Raw genomic sequence first — 22,786 nt, 5'->3', positions numbered from 1 at the left:
GCTGCGTGTCAATCAGAATAACCTCCTTAGGCTGCATGATGCTTTCAGTGTACAGCACTGTGTAGTAAGTCAGCACTTTATATATAAAACATCTAAAAATACATAAAATATAAAAATATGTAAAGCATAATAAATATAATACCCTAGGGCTTACATACATAAGTTTACATTTATACAAGATACAAAGCAATGTTAATGGGTTATTGCAATGGAAGCCAGTACAGGCCATATCATCTCACCATGGCTCGCACAGCGGATTGATCCAGTTCCTCGCTGCGCTTACCACAGATATGATGCGCTTGCTTCAGGCCGTGTGAGTGATTGTTCTTTTTCATCTGCATTAAGATCACATGTATAAGACAGATAATTGGTTTTCCTAAAGGAGAAACAAAAATGATAGTGAAGCAGAGGAAAGCGCAGCTCATGAAACACGGGGGATTTAGGGGCCCATTTGTCATTTAATATTTGCACCGAATTCCCCCAAAACACCCATTTACGGGTGTTAGCCGCAAATATACTGGAAAGTAAGACGGAGGGGCCACAGCAGGTATTCCTGATGCTTGCTGTGACCCTTCTGTCGTGCCCGCAGCCGCATCCCTCATAGGTTTCTATGGGGAATGTGATGCTGGCAGATGTACCAATATTGGCAACATTGCATCAGGTCCCGCAGCTGAGTCTGCTCATGCACGGTCAGCATTGATTCCAATTGTATCCTATATGCTACTTACTGCACTGCCAGCACGTGGGAATCACTGCTGAATGCGCATGAGCAGATCACCTGGCTAAGCAGTTTACAGGGGCGGGCTCGCTGTCCCTGCTTCTGCAGGTACATCTTCTTTATAGGATCCCATATTGCAATGCTATCCTGGGTGGTAGATCCCGCCCAGATCACATTGTATATGTGATCCTCTAGTAAATGGGCTGTTTTTAAGGGTCCATTGTGAGAAGCGACAGAGCTGTGACCAGGGCTGTGTGGGTGTGGCCAGTGCCATCAAGGCGTGTCCATCTCCCACTTCCTCTGCTACAATGCTTCTCCGATGGGTAGATATACTAAAGTTGCCCATCCACTAGTGAGATTTGAGCCCTTTTCATCCAATTCCGACGCATCGGGGTTGAGAAATCGGATGAAAAGTGTCAAATCGCATGTGTTTTACCTCTGATTCTGATCCCGTGCGCACTGGATCGGAGCCGGAGATCGTCATGGCTGCCTCAAGGGTCTACTGGATCCTGCAGCCATGAGTGGGATCGCATACGATGTATCACATGCGGTCCAGGTACCCGGGAGCAGCCCTAGTGATCATAGAGAGGTAGAATATAATAGTGTGCCGAGTGCAGCGATCCATGCGATGGGGGCGGGGTTCACATATTGTTTCCATGTCGACATAGACAACAAAAACATGAAAAACGCATGTTGACCTTTTACGGTGCTTGTGTTGATATTTTGTCCATGGCCAGTATTCAATGAGAAAAATTCGCCCTGTTTTATGGCGAATTTGTGCTTTTTTCGCCTTGGACGGAGCATTTTGCTCTCCAAAAGCGAGCAACCCTATTCAATGTGAAATATTCGCCGTCTTTCTAAGTGATTTTCGACGTCTCTCGCTGTGTAGCAATTCTCCATCTTTTCATGGAGAGCTGGAATGTGAACTTTTAAACTAAAAGGTTTTTGTTTTTTTATTTTGGTGTCAAAAAATCAGGTTTTTTTTTTTCTGTGAAGGGGCATGTTATTTTTATTCATGTGCTTATAGCACATGAATATATATTTAATTAAAAAAAATATATTTAAAATTTTTTTTTTTTTTTTTTACACAGAGCAGCCAGCAGGGGGCCGGAGCGCTCGAGCCGCTCATTACATATTCATATATTCACTGCATCCGATCATTACATATGCCTGATCGGGTGCAGTGAATACTGGGTCTCCCGCTGGCTATAGGGGGGGGCAGCTTGTGCTGCCTGGGTCCCGGGGAGCCCACCTCCCCTCCACATATGTTCTGGGGCAGCCAGGGAGACTTTAATCTCCCTGGCTGCCACCGTCCCACGGCTCCCTGCCAGCTCCCTGCTGCGGACGCTCGTCCGCTGCAGGGGTTAAGACTTGCCGCGAGTGGCGGCGAGTCTTAACCACATTGAATAGAGCGAGCAGGAGTAGCAGCGAGCCCTCCGGAACACGGCGAGTGCATGGCGAGAGAAAAAATCTCTCGCCATGCACGGCGAATTTTTCACGTTGAATACTGCCCCATGTCTGTCTGCCTAATGCATGTTGACTATTTTCATGTGTGGACCTAATACTTGCTGAGCAATAGCGAATGTCAACCTAATAACTGTTGAGCTAATGATCCACACGCCACAGAATGAATGTACAGAAACGTTATTATTCAGTGCGATAAGCTTTCCATACTTACACAGTGTCATCAGAGCTGCGCTTTTATCTTGAATGACTTTGTAAGCCACAAAAATAAGCCCAGAAACGATAACAAGCGGAATCAGGGCGAGCCAGAGGATACCGAGCGATCCGCTAAAGTCTGTTCATGGGAATTAATAAATGATCAGTAAACAATAGATGTATTGTTATCTTTACAATAAAGAAGGATAATAATTTGCACATACCTAGAAACATACCTCCCAACATCTGTGTCCCGCCAATCGGGACACTCGCGTGGTGGAGCGTGGCCTATGAAAAGGGGCATGGCCTCGTGGGGTGTTGTTTCCTCAGGCCACACCCCCATTTCCAGCCCCTCTGCATCACTGAATAGACGCTATGCGCATGGGCACAGTGTCTATTCCCTTCAGGCTGGGGGGACTCCTATCTGCCACCCCCCGCCACGGGACACTGGCAGCCCTTGGCGGGATGCGGGAATGTCCCCAAAAAATGTTTGCGTGGAAAGCAGGACAGTTGGGAGGTATGTTGAAATATAATAATCAAATAAACCAAGTATCATCCATTTGTGTTATACCAACGCACACACACACACACACACACACACACACACACACACACACACACAGTGACGCACAAAAAGCATAATGCACATTGCACACAAACACATAGATCACATGGGCACTTGCTATCTCTATTGATACCTGTGCAGAAGACCATTTATTGCAGATGCATAAAGATCCTGTATAGCACTAACACTGTAAGTCTATATATAAGTGTGGCCAGAGGACTGTCCCATATGATAAACTCGTAGTACATTCACTACTTTTTATCTGGAGGAATCAGGCGCCATATACTGTAAATGTATAGATAATAATGTGTTATGTAGAGCTCTATACATGGTTGTAGAATTGCATGTTTTTATTGTATTTATATTTGTCAGAAGAATAATACCCAGTGCAAGGTCCTTTTAAAGTGTATGTGGGGTAGGTCCACAGTTCCTGATGTGTGCCGCTTTTATTCCTGGATCCCACCACGGATCCAAACAGGGATACTTGCAAAGAAGAATGATGAGTGAATAATATAAATAATTGTACTAAATAAGACCAATAGTCAAGAAAAAAGATTGTGACAGAAGGAAACGTGCGTCCGGGGACTTTACCCTCTGGGGGCTCACTAAGGTTTCTTAATGCTGCCCCTCTTTCCATTACAGTTAGCACTGCAGCCTGCGGTGCTAACTGTAATGGAAAGAGGGGCAGCATTAAGGCAGCATTAAGAAACCTCAGTGAGTCCAGACTGCAGGAGAGAGAGGGCAGAGAGGTAGGCACACCTTGATAAAGTCCCCGGACGGGGAAGAAACACGTCGGTGAAGCCCACATCCAGACTCGTTTTCTAGCTACACGGAGAGGGGAAACCAGGCACGTGGGAGACCAGCAACATACGGGAGGAGACAGGAGGAACCGGTATCCTGACCCCACACGTAACAAATGCTTGTTGAACTGTATTGTCTGCAGTTCTCCCATTATTTGGTAATTACCCACTTCTTATGCTGAAAACCTGATGGAAAAGATTTCTATGGATTGTTTTTATATGTGATGTCAATTAAATTTTCATGCTGTACTACACCATGATATTTTCTTTATATTCCCTACATGTGGAGTATTGGCTGATTTAAAAAAGTTTCAGCAGAAACAGAGCGCTGGATACGTGTTTAAAATCCTATTTGTGTGTTAGTACTAAATAAATGAGCTCACATACAGTACATCAAAGGAAGAAATAAACGGCTTTCCAGCACAGGATCACAGCGTATCACAGCATAGAACAGCAGAATAACGGAGTGCCTGCATAGGCATGTAGAGGGTTAAACATCCCTCAGCTGCGTGTCAGAGAGCAGGTGACTCGGGGACCCTATGGGAAAGGGAGGTTTGGTCAGAGGAAGAAGGATCATAGGGGCAGGAAGGGGAGGAGGCTTCCTCTTCTTCCTGCAGAATTTCCCGCCCGCCCTCCCCTTTTTTGGGTTTGGGTGGGGGATAGTGGTTGTTTAATCGCGTTAGCTGATAGGCGGGAAAGAACGGCAGTTTTTCAATAAATTAGTTAGATATCAGTTATTGAGTTTACGTACATGGCTTGTTTTCGGTGCACTCACCTCTCATTCATTTAGGCATGTTGCTGTAACACCCGTGTCGGGGTCAGCAACCTCACCCGGAGGGGTGGGTAGTAAAGGGGGCGAGGTTGAGTTGGATACCGCTTGTTATGAGTTAGGCCTGTTACGTGGGTAGTTGGGTGGAGTTTAGTTAGTAGCCGTTCTTTCTTGGCCACCATTAATTAATAAATTAATAAAATAATAAAAATAAATAATCAAAAATTCTACAAAAATAAATCAGTTAACAAGTTCTGCCAAACCTAAGTCTCCGAGTCATTATTTCAGGTATTATATTAAGGAAATGTTTATATGTTTAAGTGACACACGCTGGAGAAGGACATGTAAGGTGATGGGATGTTTATGAAGATGGGACATGGGAGCACTGCCCAGTGAGCCGCGGTATAGGAGTGATCTCCCACATTCTCCGGACCAAGGACGATGTCAGGATGAAGAGGCCACGCTCAACGCATTTCATCACAGGTAGGACTTCTTCTTTATAGTTATGTTTAAAGGTATTTAAAAGGCAAATATCACACTTACTATATACAGCTGTACGCAGGGCTATTTTTCAGCAGGCTCCAGCAGGAACTGAGGCCCTTATTCTAGTTCACTCTTTCTTACAAAATCTTTCTTAAGCCCTGTGCACACGCTTAGATTTTTGCCTGCTTTCGATTCGATTTTGCTTATAGAAGCAAAATCAAATCGAATCCTAATCGAAATCGAATGGTTTTTGTGTCACTTTCGATCTGCATTCGATTCGATGCACGCTCCCGTTTACACCAAATCGAACACAAAAATCTTCTATGCAGCCAAGGAAATCTTAATTCGATCCAGTAAATCGAATGAGTACATTGTGCCTACATTGTGAAATCGAAATCGAATCGAATGCAAAAGTACAGATAATGCCAAATCGGTACTTATTTCCTAGCACGGCGCCCATCTCGTTGATTGTATGCCTTAAGTTTAAGGTACTTAAGGCATACAATCAACGAGATGGACCCGATTTTCTGTCAATCACCAGCTAATTTGCCGGTGAAAGAGAAAATCGCGTTGATCGCGTCCATCGCGGCCCATTAGCTGTGTAGACAATAATGTTAGCTGTAGACAATAATGTTAAATCATTTCTAAAGTCAAAATCGGGTTGATCGCGTCGGTCGCGGCCATTATAATGTCCCGGGATGCGATCAACGCGATTTTACATAGGTGCCAATGTGAAATGGGCCCAATATGGCCCATTTTTCATTGAATATAGTTGTAAAGTATGCTTAATGCCCCCTGTCATTATTAACGCCACCCCACTATTGATGTAAACCCGAAGCGTGGCGAGCGCAGCGATACGCATCCTCCTACTTTTTCATATCCCCCCGAAATCGGATGAAATCGTCCCAAAATCGCATAGTGTATGGGGGCCTTAAGCCTGTATACAGGGGTTTAGATGGATAAAACCATGTGCACTGCAGGTGAGGCAGGTGTTACTTGTGCAGAGAGAATTAGATTTGGGTGGGGTTTTACTTTAAAGTGAGATCTAAATTGCAGTGTAAAAATAAAGCAGCCAGTATTTACCCTGCACAGAAACAAAATGACTCACCCAAATCTAATTCTCTTTGCACATTTTAACCCCCCCCCCCCCCCCCCCGCAGTGCACATGGTTTTGTCCATCTATGAAAGATTTTGTCAGAAAGAGTGAACTAGAATAAGGGCCTCAGTTCCCGCTGGAGCCTGCTGAAAAATAGCCCTGGAAGTACGGTACCCGGGAAGGAATTACTATGTCCTGTAGCTATAAAATTGTCGTTTCATAGCAGGACGTCTGATGAATGACAAGACCTTGTCTGTCTTGTCTAGAATCTGGGTGATGTCCCAGATTCTGCAGTTAGCATGGAGTTAATGAAGGACACTTCTGTGTGTATTTATGTAGCGTCAAGAAGGTTTGGAATCGATGAACTCCTGTAAATCCATTGCAGATATATTTATATACATCTTGTACGCTGTGGATGGTCCCCACCACATGTAGCGACATACTTAGGGGTAAATTTACTAAAGCTTCCAAGAAATGAAAATAGATGATGTTTCCCATAGCAACCAATCAGATTCTGTCCATCATTTCTCTACTGCATCCTAGAAAATTATAGTCAATAATCTGATTGGTTGGTATGAGCAACATCACCTAGACCTAGACATTGAAGATCTAAAATACCATAACCCAGCTACGTACAGGGCCTGGTCCCTGGTGAGCAACCAGTGGGGAATCACATCCCCAGCAGCAAGTGGTAATTAGTTCCAGGTATCACAGTGAAGGAACCTGATGGTGGTATAATACTTGCCCGCTGCACAGTGGGTGGAGTCAGTCAGTAATAGGTGGTTACTGACGATAAGAGGTGATTCCTATTGGCCCATTATCTGGGGAGTTGAAAACCAATCTGGGATCACTTGACGTGGACATCTATATATTCTCCACTCACGTAGCTATTTAATGTGTAGTTTGTGTAGATGTCATGTCCACTTTGAAGTAGTAACTACTAGGCCAGGGGTAGGCAACCTGCGGCACTGTAGATGTTGTGAAACTATAAATCCATCCATGCCCTGCCCTAATTTAACATGTCATAACAGCAAGACTATGGCAGGGCATGCTGGGAGATCTGGAGTGCCACAGGTGCACTAGGAGAGCTATGATAATTTGTGCAGTCCTGGCCACCTTGAAAAGTAGGCAAGTCTCCATGATCCAGCCTCCATCTTCCCCCAGCCACCTGCTTCCACTGTACAAGGCTGGTAACTGTGGCCAGGGTCGCCGACAGGGGGGGTGCTGTGGGAAAAGCTGTCCCAGGCCCCGACCTCTGGAAGGGCCCGGGCAACTCATTTTGCCCACAGCAACCCACCGCTGTATGCTGGCTGCGCTGCGCTCGGTCATCACTCGGCAGGTCCCGAAGCACAGGCTTCTTCAATGGAGGATGCCGGTGGCCAATTAAAATGCTGCACCGGCTTTTGAGCCAATCAGAGTTTGTGTACCATTAGCTAATCAGAGCAGCTGCCAGTACACGAGCTGTGATTTGCTCACCAGCCGGTGCTGCATTGAAGAAGCATGTGCTTCGGGACCTGCTGAGTGAAGACCAAGTGTGGCGGTAAGTTAAGGGAGGTGGGAGATGGGAGCCCACTAACAGCTCTGGGGGGGGGGGGGGAGTGCACTGACAGCTCTCGGGGGGTTGGGGGGAGCGCAATGACAGCTCTGAGGGGGGGGCCCGGTCTGGAAATCAGTCCGGGGCCCCAAAATTCGGAGTGGCAGCCCTGACTGTGGCATTATATAGTGACCCAGAACCACCCCCTGATACATACTGTGACCCCCCCCCCACACACACACACACACACACACTGTGCTGACCCTCCTGGAGAGGGACTTCTTAAAGTTGGTATGGTGCTACTTACATGGTGTATTACTTTCAAATTGTAGTGAAGCATTGATGAAGTCATGATATAACTCCATCTCTTGTACATTCACATGATGCATTGTGCTGTTAAGTTCTGTATTATTTATAGTATGGATCTCAAGGAAGAAAGGAACGGCTGGGTATATGTCGTCTTCGTAATTCACTATTGTGACTAGAGACTCCACCTCTGAGTAAGCAAAATGTTTTCCTTGAATTTTCAACAAGACATATGTAGAATTTCCTGTGTAAAAACACGTGAAAAGTTAATATATTTCTATTTAACAGTAACTTGTTTTATCGACAATATTAATAGCTATATTGCTGTCTAGTAAGGCTCAGTATGTCTGTCCAAGCTTGGAGAGAGATAAAATCATATCTGAATCGCATGTAGGGGGCGTGGCCAATGGGCATGTGGGCCGGTTGGGGGCATAACGGAATGATCACATCATCATGGCTCCACCCCTGCTATTTAGCGCTGGAAAACAGGCAATGTATAGTGAGGGCAGGGCTACAATTATGTGATTCATCATAAATTGAAGTGATAAACAACCAGCCAATCAGCTCCTACATGTCATTTTTCAAACCCAGCCTGTAACATGGCTGGTAGGAGCTGATTGGCTGGCTGTTTATCACTCTCCATTTATCACTTTTTGAAGCTTGATACATCTGGCCGTGAATCTTCCGAAGCTTCGTACATTTCCCTCTAGTTGGAGATGTTCCACATCTGTTAAGAAAGGCATGTCCAAACTGTGGCCCTCCAGCTGTTGTGAAACTACACATCCCAGCATGCCTTGACATAGTCTTAGCATTCCCGAATAGCAAAACTGTGGCAAGGCATGATGGGACATTTAGTTTCACAACAGCTGGAGGGCCGTGAAGTCACCGATAGTAACAGATCAGCTTAGTTCTCATTCTATAGATTGTAAATGATAAATGACAGCTACAGCAGAAGCTGATTATATTTTCCAGTTGTCTTCTTTCAACGTTTTAAAGAAGTCCTCGTTCTACCTTGTGCCTTCACCTCCTGGAACAATGGATGTGCGTTTCTTCTGGGATCACAGATGGAGAGTGCGGACTGATTCATATACATAGAGAGCGTGATGGAAGATATTGTATTATTTTGTGTCACAACGCTTTCTAGGACATCCCTGCTGTTATAGTCCTGTACATCACATATTAATGACGCAGTTGTTGCTGTAGAGAGGTCAGACAGGTCTTTGGTACAGGGATCAATACAGTATAAGTCCACAGTGGCACCTGTGGAGAATGGTACGAAATAGGTTTAATGGCAATCCATTTTTAAATTTTATATTATAGCAAATAATGTAATTACAGTATTGCAGGGAAAAAGTGAGACTTATGTTAGGATAGAGCCCGATCAGAGCTGCACATGTGTCCCATCATCCCTCCTCTCCGGCAGTTTCGGCACATGCAAATAAAACTCAGTTTCCACTGACTTCTATATGCAAAGTGAATCGGCGGTGGGGGGGATTTTCAGTTAGTCTGGCTTTCTGGCACCAAAACTAAAATCAGGTCCTATATGTGCTAATTTGTACGTATACTCTTTTATTACTGAAATACTTTAATACTAAACAATTTTTGTTTTTTAATAAGTGCAATTGACAATATGTCCTGGCATCAGCGGGGTTAACGCTTTCAGTCTGCCGGCAAGCATACAGGATCCCTGTTCTGCATGGTGGGGCAGTGTGAGGTGCACTGTAGCTGCACCTGTACGCCGCTGTTGCCAGGGAAGGAGACCAAGGTCAGTGAGTACCCGTGCCTCTTCAACCGTGCCGCGCTGCGGGAATGTGCGCACACTGATATAATAGTAAGATATACTTCAAGTAACAATCATGGAGGGAAACGGACACTGGGGGATGACACACTAGGTGTATCTGGCCAACGCGTGTGTCGCTAACCGCTTCATCAGGACCGGCCCTGACTGTGGGACATTGATGCCCACAAGTTGGATAGCGGGACAGCCACAAACAACGTTAGACTGTTAAGAGGTATTCTATGGGGATTGTGTAACAGATTCCAAACTGTCAGAGGTAGTGCAAGATATACAATGAGGCCCAAAATTTTGTCTTTTGCAGAGTAATATAGAGAGGGGCACAACTTACCTTCTGTTCTGAACCACTCCGGTATACACACGATGAGCAGGAGAATCAGTGTGAAGAGGAGTTTTAGTAGGAGAGAATCTGGCATTGCATGACACGTGTGAATCTCACTAGTTGTCCTTCACTGCCGCTCACTTGTCATTTCCTTAGTGAGACTCAATGTGCACTTTAGAAACAGAAAATCTCATCTACAAAGGGGAAGTAACGCATTACTCATTCCTGTAGCTTTATCATTACATGACGGCATATTGCATTATCAGATTGTCAGCCGCTCTAAAGATTAAAACCAAAACACCACCCAAATGTTAAGCTTCATACACACTGAGCCTGATTCAGGACTGTTTGCTGGGCCAAGCGAATCCCTGAAGTTGCACGTGAGTGGATGTGTACACTTACACATCCGCTCGTATGCTGCTGCACAAAGGAAAACTCATTTGACGGTCCCTCACCATCAAATGATTTTTTTCTCCACTCGTAATGAAAAGTAAGCCAGAACCGACTTTTCATTTGACCGCTGTCCTCCGAATTCGGGGCGGGCGCTGACGTCATCGACATGCCTGCATTTGCAGAGGTACGCCTACGCCCAGTGTTTTCATGGGCGCACTCACCGTGTTTGTGGGCCGGGCGTACCCCTGCGCCCACCTCCTGTCCGCCCAATATGGAGCTAGCGTCTTGGAGATTGTGAAAGTTGCCGAAGCCTTCCGCTCCTGGGGTTTGCACATAAGCATATTCGCGCAGACCCCAACCATTGGGGATGGGGCCGAATTTGTCCCACTAGGAACGGGTCTGAAACGGCCCCACTATGTGATGAAAGCAGACGATATACACTATAATGATATCGATAACAATGTGAGTTTGTGTGAACGATAGAGATAAAGATGCACTATCCCGCGGGTCCTTCTCATCTGTACATGCAGGCCAATGTTGTTTATGACTAGGTGCATATAGTTCTGTGTGTGTGATCGATAAGGAAAAATGTCTAAAAAAAACAACCGGGGATGAGCGAGTTCAGGTCTCTGAGAACCCGGAGCCACCTGAACTTCTTAATCCAAGCAGGGATCTGGATCTGACTCTGGGTTTCCCACCAGACTCGGATCCTAAGACAAGGCCTAATGCCGTATTCCTGTCATCAGATTCTTGCGAGACTTGGATGTAATCGGCGCCATTATATGGAATGCAAGTATTAAGGAAGCATGCTCAACTAGCACGCTCTGCGGTTACTATTATATATATTAATACTTTAATTGATTTACTTGAGTCCCGGAGTGACACTCATTCCCATTTGATTGTATACAGTAGAGGATTTTCCTTGACTGGAGGAGGCACCTGGGCATTAGTATCAGACACACACTGCTGGCTATAACCCCACTGTGTATACTGTACTGTCCCTGCTGGAGATAACCACACATATATGTCGCATGCAAACCCAGCTAACCCGGCCCGGCTCAGAAGCAATCCTAGAGACTGCATATGCAGCAGGGGCGACTCAGAAGGTCCCATGCAATACAGGGTTGCCTACCCTCCCAGAATGGCCGGAATTCTGGGGGACCCCCGCTCCCCCCCCCCTGATTTCGATGCCCCCCCCCCCGACCGCGGCGTTTAAATTACCTTATCTCTGCAGATCTCCGTGGAGGGGGCAGGGCTAAAGTGGCATAATTGCATCTTTAGCCCCGCCCCCTCCACGGAGATAGGCAAATCGAGTAACTTTCTTTCATGTGGCGGGGCTTAATGATGTCACGTTTAAGCCCCGCCCCCGAACTCCTGCTGAAAGTCTCCTCTCCGGGCTTTTAAAAGTCGGCAACCCTGATGCAATATGCACGGGACTGCGCATTGCATCAGACCCGCTGTCAGCAACCTGCAATGTCGGTTCTTTTCCTGTGATTGACTGCTGCAAGGTAAATCACACAGCGTATGGGGGCCTTTACTGCTTTGGGCTCATCTACATTTGAGTGTAAGTCATTTTATGACTCAGATGTAGCAGTACATGTTCATGCCTCTAGGTGTCACCTTCACAATCTTCCTAAAATTATTTTTCAAAAAGGTGCCTGGTCTCTGTTGCTGTCTGCTGTAGATCTGACACAGCAGGAATACATCATACACATGTGTTTGTGCACAGTGGCGTAACTATAGCACCGCAGCCCCCGCCACCGCGGGGGGGGGGGGGGGGGGGGGCGCTGTGCATATGGGGGCGCCGGGGGCTGCGGTGCTATAGTTACACCTCCCCCCAATCCCCCCCAGGCTTACCTATTTCGCTGGTCCCAGCGGCTCCGTTCTTCTGCTGAGGACCACCACAAAATGCCCCCCCCCCCATACAGCAGACAGAAACTGTCTGCTGTATGGGGGCGGCCATTTTGTGGTGGTCCTCAGCAGAAGAACGGAGCCGCCGGGACCAGCGTGAAAGGTAAGGCTGCGGGGGATTGGGGGGTTTGCATGGGCGGTGGGGGGTGGGGGGGCGCCCAAAGCGTAGTTACGCCGCTGTTTGTGCAGGAAATGTAATCCTTATGTACTGGGAGCGAAATGGTCTAGAAATGGCCCTAATCTCTTGGTGGTGATTTCTTAATTATTTATATGGAATACATATTAAGCTGAAAGTTGTCAGTACAGTCTCGCAGCTAGTCTGACAGCACATTTACACTGTTCTAACTTAACAATAACTAAATTAATATTGCATTGGTCCATGGTGGCTGTGCCACTACCAATTCTTAAATAACTGGTAACCTCATCCCCAATGGGCCACGCCCGATAGCCATGCAATAACATTATTTAGTTATTTATTTTTATTTTAATTTACGTATAATTTAATTGATTTCATCTATATTTTTATTTTTATTTTATTTTTATTTTGAATTTGTAATTTTTCATTTTATTTTTATTTTTATTTATTTTTATTCTTATTTTATTTTATTTTTATTTATTTATTATTATTATTGTTAGTTTCCACACATATATTTTCATTTTTATTCTTATTTGCAGTTTTATTCTTATCTTTTATTTATTTTTATTTATCATTTATTCTTCATTCATTCATTTGTTACTGTCCTTTTTTGTCATTTTCATTTTATTTTATTTTCATTTATTCATTTATTATTACCTCCACCTTCACCCCGCCATACTTCCAAGCACCTTCATTGATTATCTCTCTCTTCCACATATCATAAAACCTCTGGAGAACACCTACTATTGAGCCTCCGTTACTAATAGAACTTCCGCCAACCAGGAACACACGTACCGCCAACCAGGCAGCCGGGACCGGAAGTCGTCATTCAGACCAGGTTCCCGGAAGTTGCGATACGTACATCGCAATCGTGTCACAGAACGGGACACTCTCACCAGGGGACACTACTGAGACATGCCCCCCTCAGACTATGGACCATCTAGAGGCAAACTATATGTTCATATACGTTTTTTTACACCTTATTATCGGAACCGCCGGACCGGAAGTGATGATGACGCACTTCCGGTCACGGACATGACGCAGCGCTTGTTTTATCATAAATACCAGCCTAAGGTGGATGCCAGTCACTGCGCCCAGGAAGAAGAGCACCCTGATGCTCGAAACGCGTCAGCAGTGACTGGTATCCACAATTATCCATCAGGACCAACCCAGTGCTAAGGTATTTGGAGCCCAGAGCAGGGTGCACATTCCGGACTGCATCCTGCCCCTTCTTTCCATCCTTGCTGGCTCCAAATACCCTTAGGGGTAAGAAGAATTTCACTCTTGTGTTTTATGTGTTCATACACTGCATTATATTTTATATGTTTTTACATTTTGTACCAATAAACCCTGTTATATTTTAACTTTGGCGCCCAGTACGATTACCACACCCACTCCACTAACAGCCACGGTTGGGGTGGGTTTCTTTGTCTCAGGTTCCCAAGCCTGTATGTGGGTCTCTTTTTGGTTCCCAAGCCAGAGCTGTTGCTTTTATTCATGACAACAGAAATATTTTTATCAAAGCTTACCACAGTTTCCACTCATTCACTTAGGTAATGGGGCCAGATGCACTAAGCTTCTAAAGTGATAAAATGGAGAGTGATAAACAGCCAGCCAATCAGCTCCTACCTGCCATATCACTGACTGTATTTGAAAAATGTAGGCATTTCAAACAGTGATGAAAAAGTATGAAATATATACTTTTCTATCACCTTATTTAAAGCCCTATAAGGAAGGAAATGTGTTTAAAACAACTGATCGAAAAGTAGATGAGATTTGTGGACCCATATGTGATTTAAGGAAAATATTTTTTTTCCTTTTTAACCCTTTGAGTGGCAAGTTTAATTTGTCAAAATAGGTGTGAAAATTGCCAAGCAAACACGGTACTTGTGTAATAACTGGGCGCCCGATTTTATGATCGGGTCGGAAAAATCGCATAGCATCGCATCGCGACCAAATCGCATGCGATGCGATCGACGCGATTTTTTATAGGATTCAATGTTAAAATGGTCCTGTTCATTTCCCCACTATCGAAGTGGGCATAGAGTTGATTTTATATAGCGTGGCGAGCGTAGCGAGCCCCGCGAGGGGCCGCGGAATACACTTTAAGTAATTTGCGTCCCCTCGCGGGGCTCGCTTTGCTCGCCATGATTCGGGCTCGGTGGCTCTCTGCGCTCGCCACGCTATATAAAATCAACTCTGTGCCCACTTGGATAGTGGGGAAATGAACAGGACCATTTTAACATTGAACCCTATGGAAAATCGCGTCCATCGCATCGCATGCGATTTGGTCGCGATGCGATTTTACCCACTTGTCTCCTCTCTGACAGTAGTTCCTTGCCTGTTACCTTCTCTCTCACTCTGTTTTCTACCACATCCTCGCAAATCTACTACAGACGCCGTCTGTCCCCCCAAATCCCTCTGTCTGCTTTCACTAACCTACCCTCTCACCTCTGGTCCTCATAGCTGTTAATCTCTCAACTTCACTTTCTCTAACCGCTCCTCCCCTCTCCCATCCCATACCTATCCTGACCACTCGCCCCTGCACTCCCACCCTCCCAACGACCCCTCCTCGCTTCTGCAATCCCAAAAACCTTATCCACATAAATACACATACAATACACAACCCACCCCCCCTCTTTCCTGTGCACTATGGAATGCCAGATCCATCTGCAACAAACTCCCTGCCATCCATGACCTATTCATCTCTAGAGCATTCCACCTCCTTGCTATCACCGAGACCTGGCTCTCCACCTCTGATTCTGTCTCTCCAGCTGCTCTCTCCCATGGTGGCCTCTCTTTCTCTCACACTCCCAGGCCTGACGGTCGCCAAGGTGGCGGCGTGGGTTTTCTACTCTCAGCCTCATGCACCTACAGTGTCATTCACCCTGAACCCTCTCTCCTTTTCTCCTCCTTTGAGTCTCACTCTATCCGTCTATACTACCCCTACCACCTCCGTGTCACTGCAATCTACCGCCCCCCTGGCCCTATCTCCCAATTTCCTGACAACTTCTCCGCCTGGCTTCCACACTTCCTCTCCTTTGACCTGCCATCTGTCATTCTTGGTGACTTTAACATCCCCTTGGATAACCCCGCTGATCCTCGCACCTCCAAACTCCTCTCTCTCTGCCCCTCTCTTGGCCTATCTCAGTGGACTACCTCTCCCACCCACATCCAAGGACACTCCCTCGATCTCGTCTTCTCTCGCTCTTGTTCCCTTACTGACTACACTATCTCGGCTTTTCCTCTTTCTGACCATCACCTCATCTCCTTCTCCCTCACTGCTTCCCCCTCTCCCACCTCCCCTCCCAAGCGCATTCTCTCACGGCATAACGTCAACACACTTGATCTTGCTGCCTTCTCAAACACGCTGTGTCCTCTTCTCGCCCCAATCGCCCTCATGTCCTGCCCGAACCTCGCCACCTCCCTCTATAATGACACCCTATCTTCGGCATTGGACTCTGCCTGCCCTCCCTCCTACATCCCCCTTCGATGCTCCAACCCCAAACCGTGGCACTCGCCTATCACCCGATTCCTTAAAAAGTGCTCTCGCATTGCTGAGCGCTTCTGGAAGAAATCACGCTCCCTTGCGGATTATCTCCATTTCAAATTCATTCTTTCCTCCTTCAGCTCTGCCCTTGCTCTGGCCAAGGAATCCTACTTTAAGTCCCTCATCCTTTCCCAATCATCCAATCCCCGCAGGCTCTTCGCCACCTTCAATTCCTTGCTCTCCCCCCCTCCTCCAGCTCTTCCGTCCTCCATCGTAGCCGCTGATTTTGCTACCTACTTTTCAACCAAAATCTCCTCTCTCAGGACTGCCATCACTGCTGCCATGACCTCACCCTCTCCCTCCTCCCCTCCTACATCTCCACTCCCCTCCTTCCAACCCCTGTCCTCATTTTACCCCACCACTGCTGCTGAAGTCCACTCTATCCTTCAATCCGCTTCTCCATCCACCTGCCCGCTCGATCCTATCCCCTCCAATATTATCCGTCGTCTCAGTCCGTCAGTCTGCTCTCACCTGGCTCACCTCTTTAATCTTTATCTATCCTCTGGGATCTTCCCTTCCTCCTTCAAACACGCTCTTGTCTCCCCAATTCTCAAAAAAACAAATCTGGACCCCAACTCTCCATCCAACTACAGGCCCATCTCCCTCCTCCCTTTTGCCTCCAAGCTCCTAGAACGTCTGACCTATAATCATCTCCTAAGCCACCTTACTGCTAACTCCATTCTAGACCCCCTCCAATCCGGGTTCTGCCCTTTACATTCCACTGAAACTGCCCTGACCAAAGTCACTAACGATTTACTATCGGCTAAATCCAAAGGCCTCTTCTCTATCCTCATCCAGCTTGATCTGTCGGCAGCCTTTGACACTGTTGACCACCCTCTCCTGCTCAACACCCTCTGCTCCTTTGGCATCACTGGCACGGTCTTCTCCTGGTTCACCTCATACCTCTCCGATCACTCCGTCTCCACTCTGAGCTCCTCCTCTCCTACTACCCCGCAGCCAGTCGGTGTTCCCCAAGGGTCAGTCCTTGGCCCTCTCCTCTTCTCCCTCTACACCACCTCTCTGGGCACCCTCATCAGCTCCTATGGTTTTCATTACCACCTTTATGCTGATGATACCCTAATCTATCTCTCCTCCCCCGACCTCTCCCCATCACTCCTGTCCAAGGTCTCCGAATGCCTCACGGCCATCTCAGCCTGGATGACCCAACGCTTCCTGAAACTAAACATGGCTAAAACTGAACTTCTAATCTTCCATCCCCCGAACATCCCCTCTTCTCCCACTATCTCCATCAGCATTGGTGAAACCGAGATCACCTCCACCGACCAAACGCGCTGCCTCGGTGTCATCATTGACTCCTCCCTCTCTTTCACCCCCCACATTTGTGCTCTCTCACAGTCTTGCCGCTTTCACCTACGCAACATCTCACGCATCAGACCACTCCTCTCCACTGACGTGACCAAAATTCTCATTCACTCTCTTGTCATCTCCCGCCTTGACTACTGCAACATCCTTCTCTCTGGGCTACCTCTCACCCGCCTCGCACCTCTCCAAACCATTCTTAACGCTGCTGCTAGGCTCATATTCCTCTCCCGCCGCTCTACCTCCGCCTCCCCCCTCTGTCTATCTCTTCACTGGCTCCCCATTCCTTTCCGAGTTCTCTTTAAACTCCTCACCACCACCTACAAGGCTCTCTCCTCCTCCACCGCTCCTTACCTCTCTTCACTGATCTCTATCCACACTCCCTCCCGTCCTCTTCGCTCCATCGCTGACCGCTGACTGACCTCTCACCTAATCACCTCCTCCTACTCCCGTGTCCAAGACTTCTCTCGCGCTGCCCCCCTGCACTGGAACAACCTCCCGCCACCCATCAGGCTTTCTGATTCCCTTACCTCCTTCAAGCACTCCCTCAAAACCCACTTTTTTTGACTAGCCTATCCCTCCTCCTAACCTCTTTTGATCCTCCTATCCTGCCTCCGTTCCCCTCCGTTCCTACTTATCCTGTTGTTTTTCGTTCGTCCACCCACCTATTTTTAGTATGTTAACTCTTATGAGTAGGGTCCTCCTGCCTCACGTCTTCCCCCTACCTCTTTACCTCACCTGTCCTCCTGTCCTGTTCTTCCCTTCCTCTACTTCATCTTCAGTCTCCTCGACAATTTTGACACCTACTTCTGAACTGATGCTGATTTTATTTCTACCAGCTATACCCCTATTTATACTGTATTTTTCAACACACCCTGTACGTTACCTTGTCATTTGTTTTTTGTTTGCTATGTACGGCGCTGCGGACACTTTGCGGCGCCTTATAAATAAACTTACTACTACTACTACTACTACTTATGGTATACGATGCGATGGGCGCCGTGCTAGGAAACAAGTACCAAAATTTTTTTACACAACATTTTTAATTTTAATTTATATAACAAATGTGAGCGACGCTGGTATTTTTAGTGGATATTTTGCACATCTCTTACAGAGCTTGCGGTGTCAGAAACTACACTTCCTAGAGTCCCTGCGGCCTCCTCGGCCGAAAGAGATGAAGGGAGGAGGTGTCTGTCAAGCGCTAAAAGGCTAAGTTTCCCGGCAGCCAAATATGGATGACCCTGAAGCTTCAGAATGCAGCACTCTTGGACCTGTACCAGGGTTGCCGACTTTTTTAATCTCCTCAGAGAGGAGACCTTCAGCAGGAGTTTGGGGGCGGGGCTTAAGCGTGACGTCATTAAACCCTGATCCCATGCTGGAAAATGACCCGATTTGCCAATCTCCGCAGAGGGGGCGGGGCTAAAAAGATGCGATTATGACACTTTAGCCCCCTCACCGGAGATCAGCAAATCAGGTTATTTAAACGGTGCGACAAGGGGGGTAAGCCGCGATCAGGGGGGAGGGGGAGCAGGGGTCCCCCAGAAACTGGGAGGTTTGCCCACCTTTCCGTGGGGGCCGGGAGGGGGAACCGGTTTCCTTACCCTGGATGGTCAGCCCTGGCCAGGTCCCTGGGGGTGTGGGTACCCCCCCAAAAAGGGGTCACCCCCCCCAGCCAGGGCTGAAGCATGGTGCAATCCACAGCACTCCTGGGCAGTGGGTGCCGCGTTGATAGTCCATTCAAGTGTAATTTTTTTTTATTAAAAATAAAGTATTGGGTTTGGCTGTGGAACTAATAAGTCCTAGAAAATAACTTTATTACATACATACACCATCCATACATACATACATACTCACCTACCTTGAGCCTGTAGGTTCAGTCCTCTTCTGTAGAAATCCGTCGTTACATACTGTAGTTACATAGGGTGAGATTCACTAAACTAAAAATGCCGTAAAAACCCAGTTTTCTGGGTTTTTACCGCATTTCCATATGCAGCAAAGCCCCACCGCCGGGGCTTCACTGCGGGGGGTTACGCCAGTTACTATTTGGCGTAACCCATGGAAGCCTATGGGCTTCCTTTCGCATCCCTGCCGCCCCGCGCGCCCCCCGCCGATTTGCGACGCACCCCCCTTACCTGTGTCCGGGCAGCCTCCTGCTGTGCTGCCCGGACCAGTGATCTTGTCCTCCCTGCACCGCTTCCGGGTGCAGGGAGGAGGAAACGGAGCCCTCACACAGCCGTGTGAGGGTGCAGGGAGGGAGGGGGGACCCGCAGCACATCGCCGCCCATCGCTTTGGCGTTAATAATCGCATATGTTACTAGGGATGGCCATCGACCATCGATGATTCGAAATCATCGATGGTTCATGGCCGATGTCGAATACTTTTGCCATCGATGGGGGAGAACCAGATGGTTTCCCTCCATCGATGGAACAGCAAAACGATGTTTTGCTTTTTTTTTTTTAGTGCCGGGACACAGAGCATATCTCCACCCCCTGACAACCGTGAAGCCCCACCCCCGTGTTTTGATTGGCCCACAGGTCAATCAATCAAACACAATGGATGACCATCGATATGTAAAAATATCGATGGTCATCCATTGCATAGTTTAGCACTATCGATGGCAACCATCGATGGCAATGGCAACGATGGCCATCCCTATATGTTACTGCATATGCGGTTATTAAAACTGCAAAAGCCGGCGATGTGCTGTGGGAGGTATTAGAGAATCCCGCCCATAGTAACATAGTAGTTTAGGCTAAAAAAAACTGTACGTCAATCAAGTACACCCTTTGGTTAGAGCAGTGTTTTTCAACCACTGTGCCGTGGCATACTAGTGTGCCTTGAGCTGTTCTCAAGTGTACCCCCAGAACTAGAGATGCCCAAATCAGTTTACAGCCACCACCAGTTCAACTGTTATTTACTGGTCTCTTCTTTTCATGTAAAGGCCCAATGTAGTTTATTTTTGTTACCTGTGGAGACCAGTGTAATTGTTTTTTTATATGGGAGCCAATTGTTTTTTTTCTACTGTGGGTTCCAATGTGTTTTGCTCTGTGGGGATCTCATGGTGTGCCTTGGCAATTTTAAAATCGTATTTAGTGTGCCGCAAGGTAAAAGGGTTGAAAATCACTGGGTTAGAGGGTATGGTCTATTTGTTATATCCCTACTTGACTTGTGTATTTTGGTTTAACCTTTTTGGACTTATAAAAAAGATCCGTCTTGAAAAAGTTCCCACCTGACTTAGGGGACGAAACGCGTTGACGTCATCATTTACCTGAACTGGTGATCAACGTTAGCAGACCTCAACCTGATTTCCCAGGAGAAAGACACCCGCTCCACGCTGCCGGTATTTGAGCCGCAATACGCCGACTGTGATTACACCACAAGCGCAGATCCATCTGCCGGCTCACCGCTGACTCTGTATTCCAACCTAAGCTGAAGTGCAGCACAAACCCCCCGCTGCCGGCCATCAGCTATTTCCAACAGCCGCTCTCCACGCTACAACAAAGGAGCAGCACTTCCACACCAAACGGTGAATCCTATTACCCTATTTACTCCTTCACTGCTGCGGTCAATGTGGTGAATCCATATACCGCATACAGGCTACACCGGCCTAGTGCCGAGAGGAGTGGTAGGTATACAAGCAAAGGGGTCATCAATCTCCTAATATCTGGACCCGATTGCAGGAAGAAATTTCCCCCCCCTTCTTTCATATTCTCCACCAAAATCAGCACGAAGCAGGTGCTACGAGAAAGGGTGAGCATAACACCTATAACGGTGTCTGCATCTCAATAATTTGCAAATTCATATAATTAATACATTCTATACAACAAGTATATGATTTGGATAAATCCTTCTCCTACTATCAGTGCAAATTGACTGCATCATTTAAACAAGTGGTTGTTTAAGGTCTGCAATTAACAGTACAAAATTACTATTATTTGGGATCCCAATTCATGCGATATTTAACTATTGCTGTTTTTATATATATATATATATATATATATATATATATATATACACACACACCTTTGTTTTTTTTTCATATTTATTTTATTTTTCATATTTAGGCAATTTATTTATTTATTAACAGTTTCTTATATAGCGCATACATATTCCGCAGATGCATAGTTATAATAAAAAACACATAACAAATTACAGTACAAGACAGTTTAGGACAAGCACATGGTTAATATGGATAGTTGCATCAGGGGACAGGACACTGAAGCAATCATCAGGGTGGCAGAGGTTTATATATTCTAAGAAAGGCACAGGAGGAGAGAGAACCCTGCTCGTGAGAGCTTACATTCTAAAGGGGAGGGATAGACAGACAGGGGTGACACAAAAGGTAAAGAAGTGGGCATAAACAGTAGGTAAGGATAAGCGATGGTCAGGTTTTATGCAGGAGGGTGGGAAGATGACAGCTTAGTCTTTGATATTTTAAGTTTAAAAAAGCGCTGGGTCATCCAAGAGTAGACAGCAGAGAGACAGTTAGAGATATGAGTGAGGATAGAGGTAGAGAGATCAGGAGAGGAGAGGTAGATTTCACTGTTATCAGCATAGATGTGATAATGGAAGTTGAGTGAGCACATAAGCTCACCCAGAGAGGATGTATAGAGAAAGAGGACACCTACTATCAATGGAAGAGCAGGAGAGGGGAGGTCATTTTAGGTACAGCTGGTCATTTTCCAAACAGACAGTGCAAGTACAAGCTTTAACAGTGATAGTAAAAATTGTTTGCAAATGTAAAATGCTGATGTTGAATTGCCAGATTAAGCAGCCAGGAGTAGTATGTTGTGTGAATGAATTTAACTCACTCAAAGCAGACTTTGGTTTTCTCCGTTGTTGTTTTGTCCTTCAGTTTCACTTCGGTTTAACGCTGGTATAACGCTGTAGTTATGAATCAGTTTTCCCACTTTAATAACGGCCCACTTCAATCTAGGCCCACAGCCGTATGCAATGACTACTTAAGTACTCTAACAATGCATGAGTTCCCAATTCCCAATAATTGGAATCCACTCGTTTAGTCCCCACCCCCTACAACACATAGCAATAAAAGTGGCTTAGAAAAACAAAACTAGCATTCCAGGATTCTATATATCACCTAGAATAAAATAAATTCCTCCCTACACACAGGCTAGGTACTGTTGTAAAGTACACAGAGGAGATGTTTAGTGTTTTACCTAGAAGTACAAATCAATCCCACACAATAGATGTAATGCTCTGCAGTACAGAGGAGATGTTCAGTGTGTTACCTAGAAGTACAAATCAATCCCACACAATAGATGTAATGCTCTGCAGTACAGAGGAGATGTTCAGTGTGTTACCTAGAAGTACAAATCAATCCCACACAATAGATGTAATGCTCTGCAGTACAGAGGAGATGTTCAGTGTGTTACCTAGAAGTACAAATCAATCCCACACAATAGATGTA

The 22,786-nt window shown here is 46.3% G+C and overlaps 1 protein-coding gene across 1 annotated transcript; it reads right to left on the bottom strand.

Moving 5' to 3' along the window:
• Nucleotides 1–74: 74 nt before the first annotated feature.
• Nucleotides 75–10,171, bottom strand: TMEM156 (transmembrane protein 156). The gene is made up of 5 exons (XM_083156221.1): nucleotides 10,057–10,171; nucleotides 8,942–9,190; nucleotides 7,932–8,174; nucleotides 2,397–2,516; nucleotides 75–376 (listed from the first exon to the last, which is right to left on the bottom strand). Coding segments are annotated over exons 1-5 (699 nt in total). The 5' UTR covers nucleotides 10,142–10,171; the 3' UTR covers nucleotides 75–374.
• Between the last annotated feature and the right edge of the window lie 12,615 nt (nucleotides 10,172–22,786).

The sequence above is a fragment of the Crinia signifera genome, chromosome 1, assembly GCF_055691185.1.
Source record: "Crinia signifera chromosome 1, ASM5569118v1, whole genome shotgun sequence".
In the NCBI taxonomy this organism is placed as follows: Eukaryota; Metazoa; Chordata; class Amphibia; order Anura; family Myobatrachidae; genus Crinia; species Crinia signifera.
Note: the sequence above shows the minus strand (reverse complement) of the source record. Positions and strands in the feature narration are given on the sequence as shown.

Coding starts and splice junctions, on each gene's coding strand:
- TMEM156 (XM_083156221.1), bottom strand. CDS start 10,141: ATGCCAGATTCTCTCCTACTAAAACTCCTCTTCACACTGATTCTCCTG. Junction 8,175..8,941: donor CCAGGAGGTGAAGGCACAAG/GTAGAACGAGGA, acceptor GTTTTTACACAG/GAAATTCTACATATGTCTTG. Junction 2,517..7,931: donor ATTTGAAAGTAATACACCAT/GTAAGTAGCACC, acceptor TCCCATGAACAG/ACTTTAGCGGATCGCTCGGT.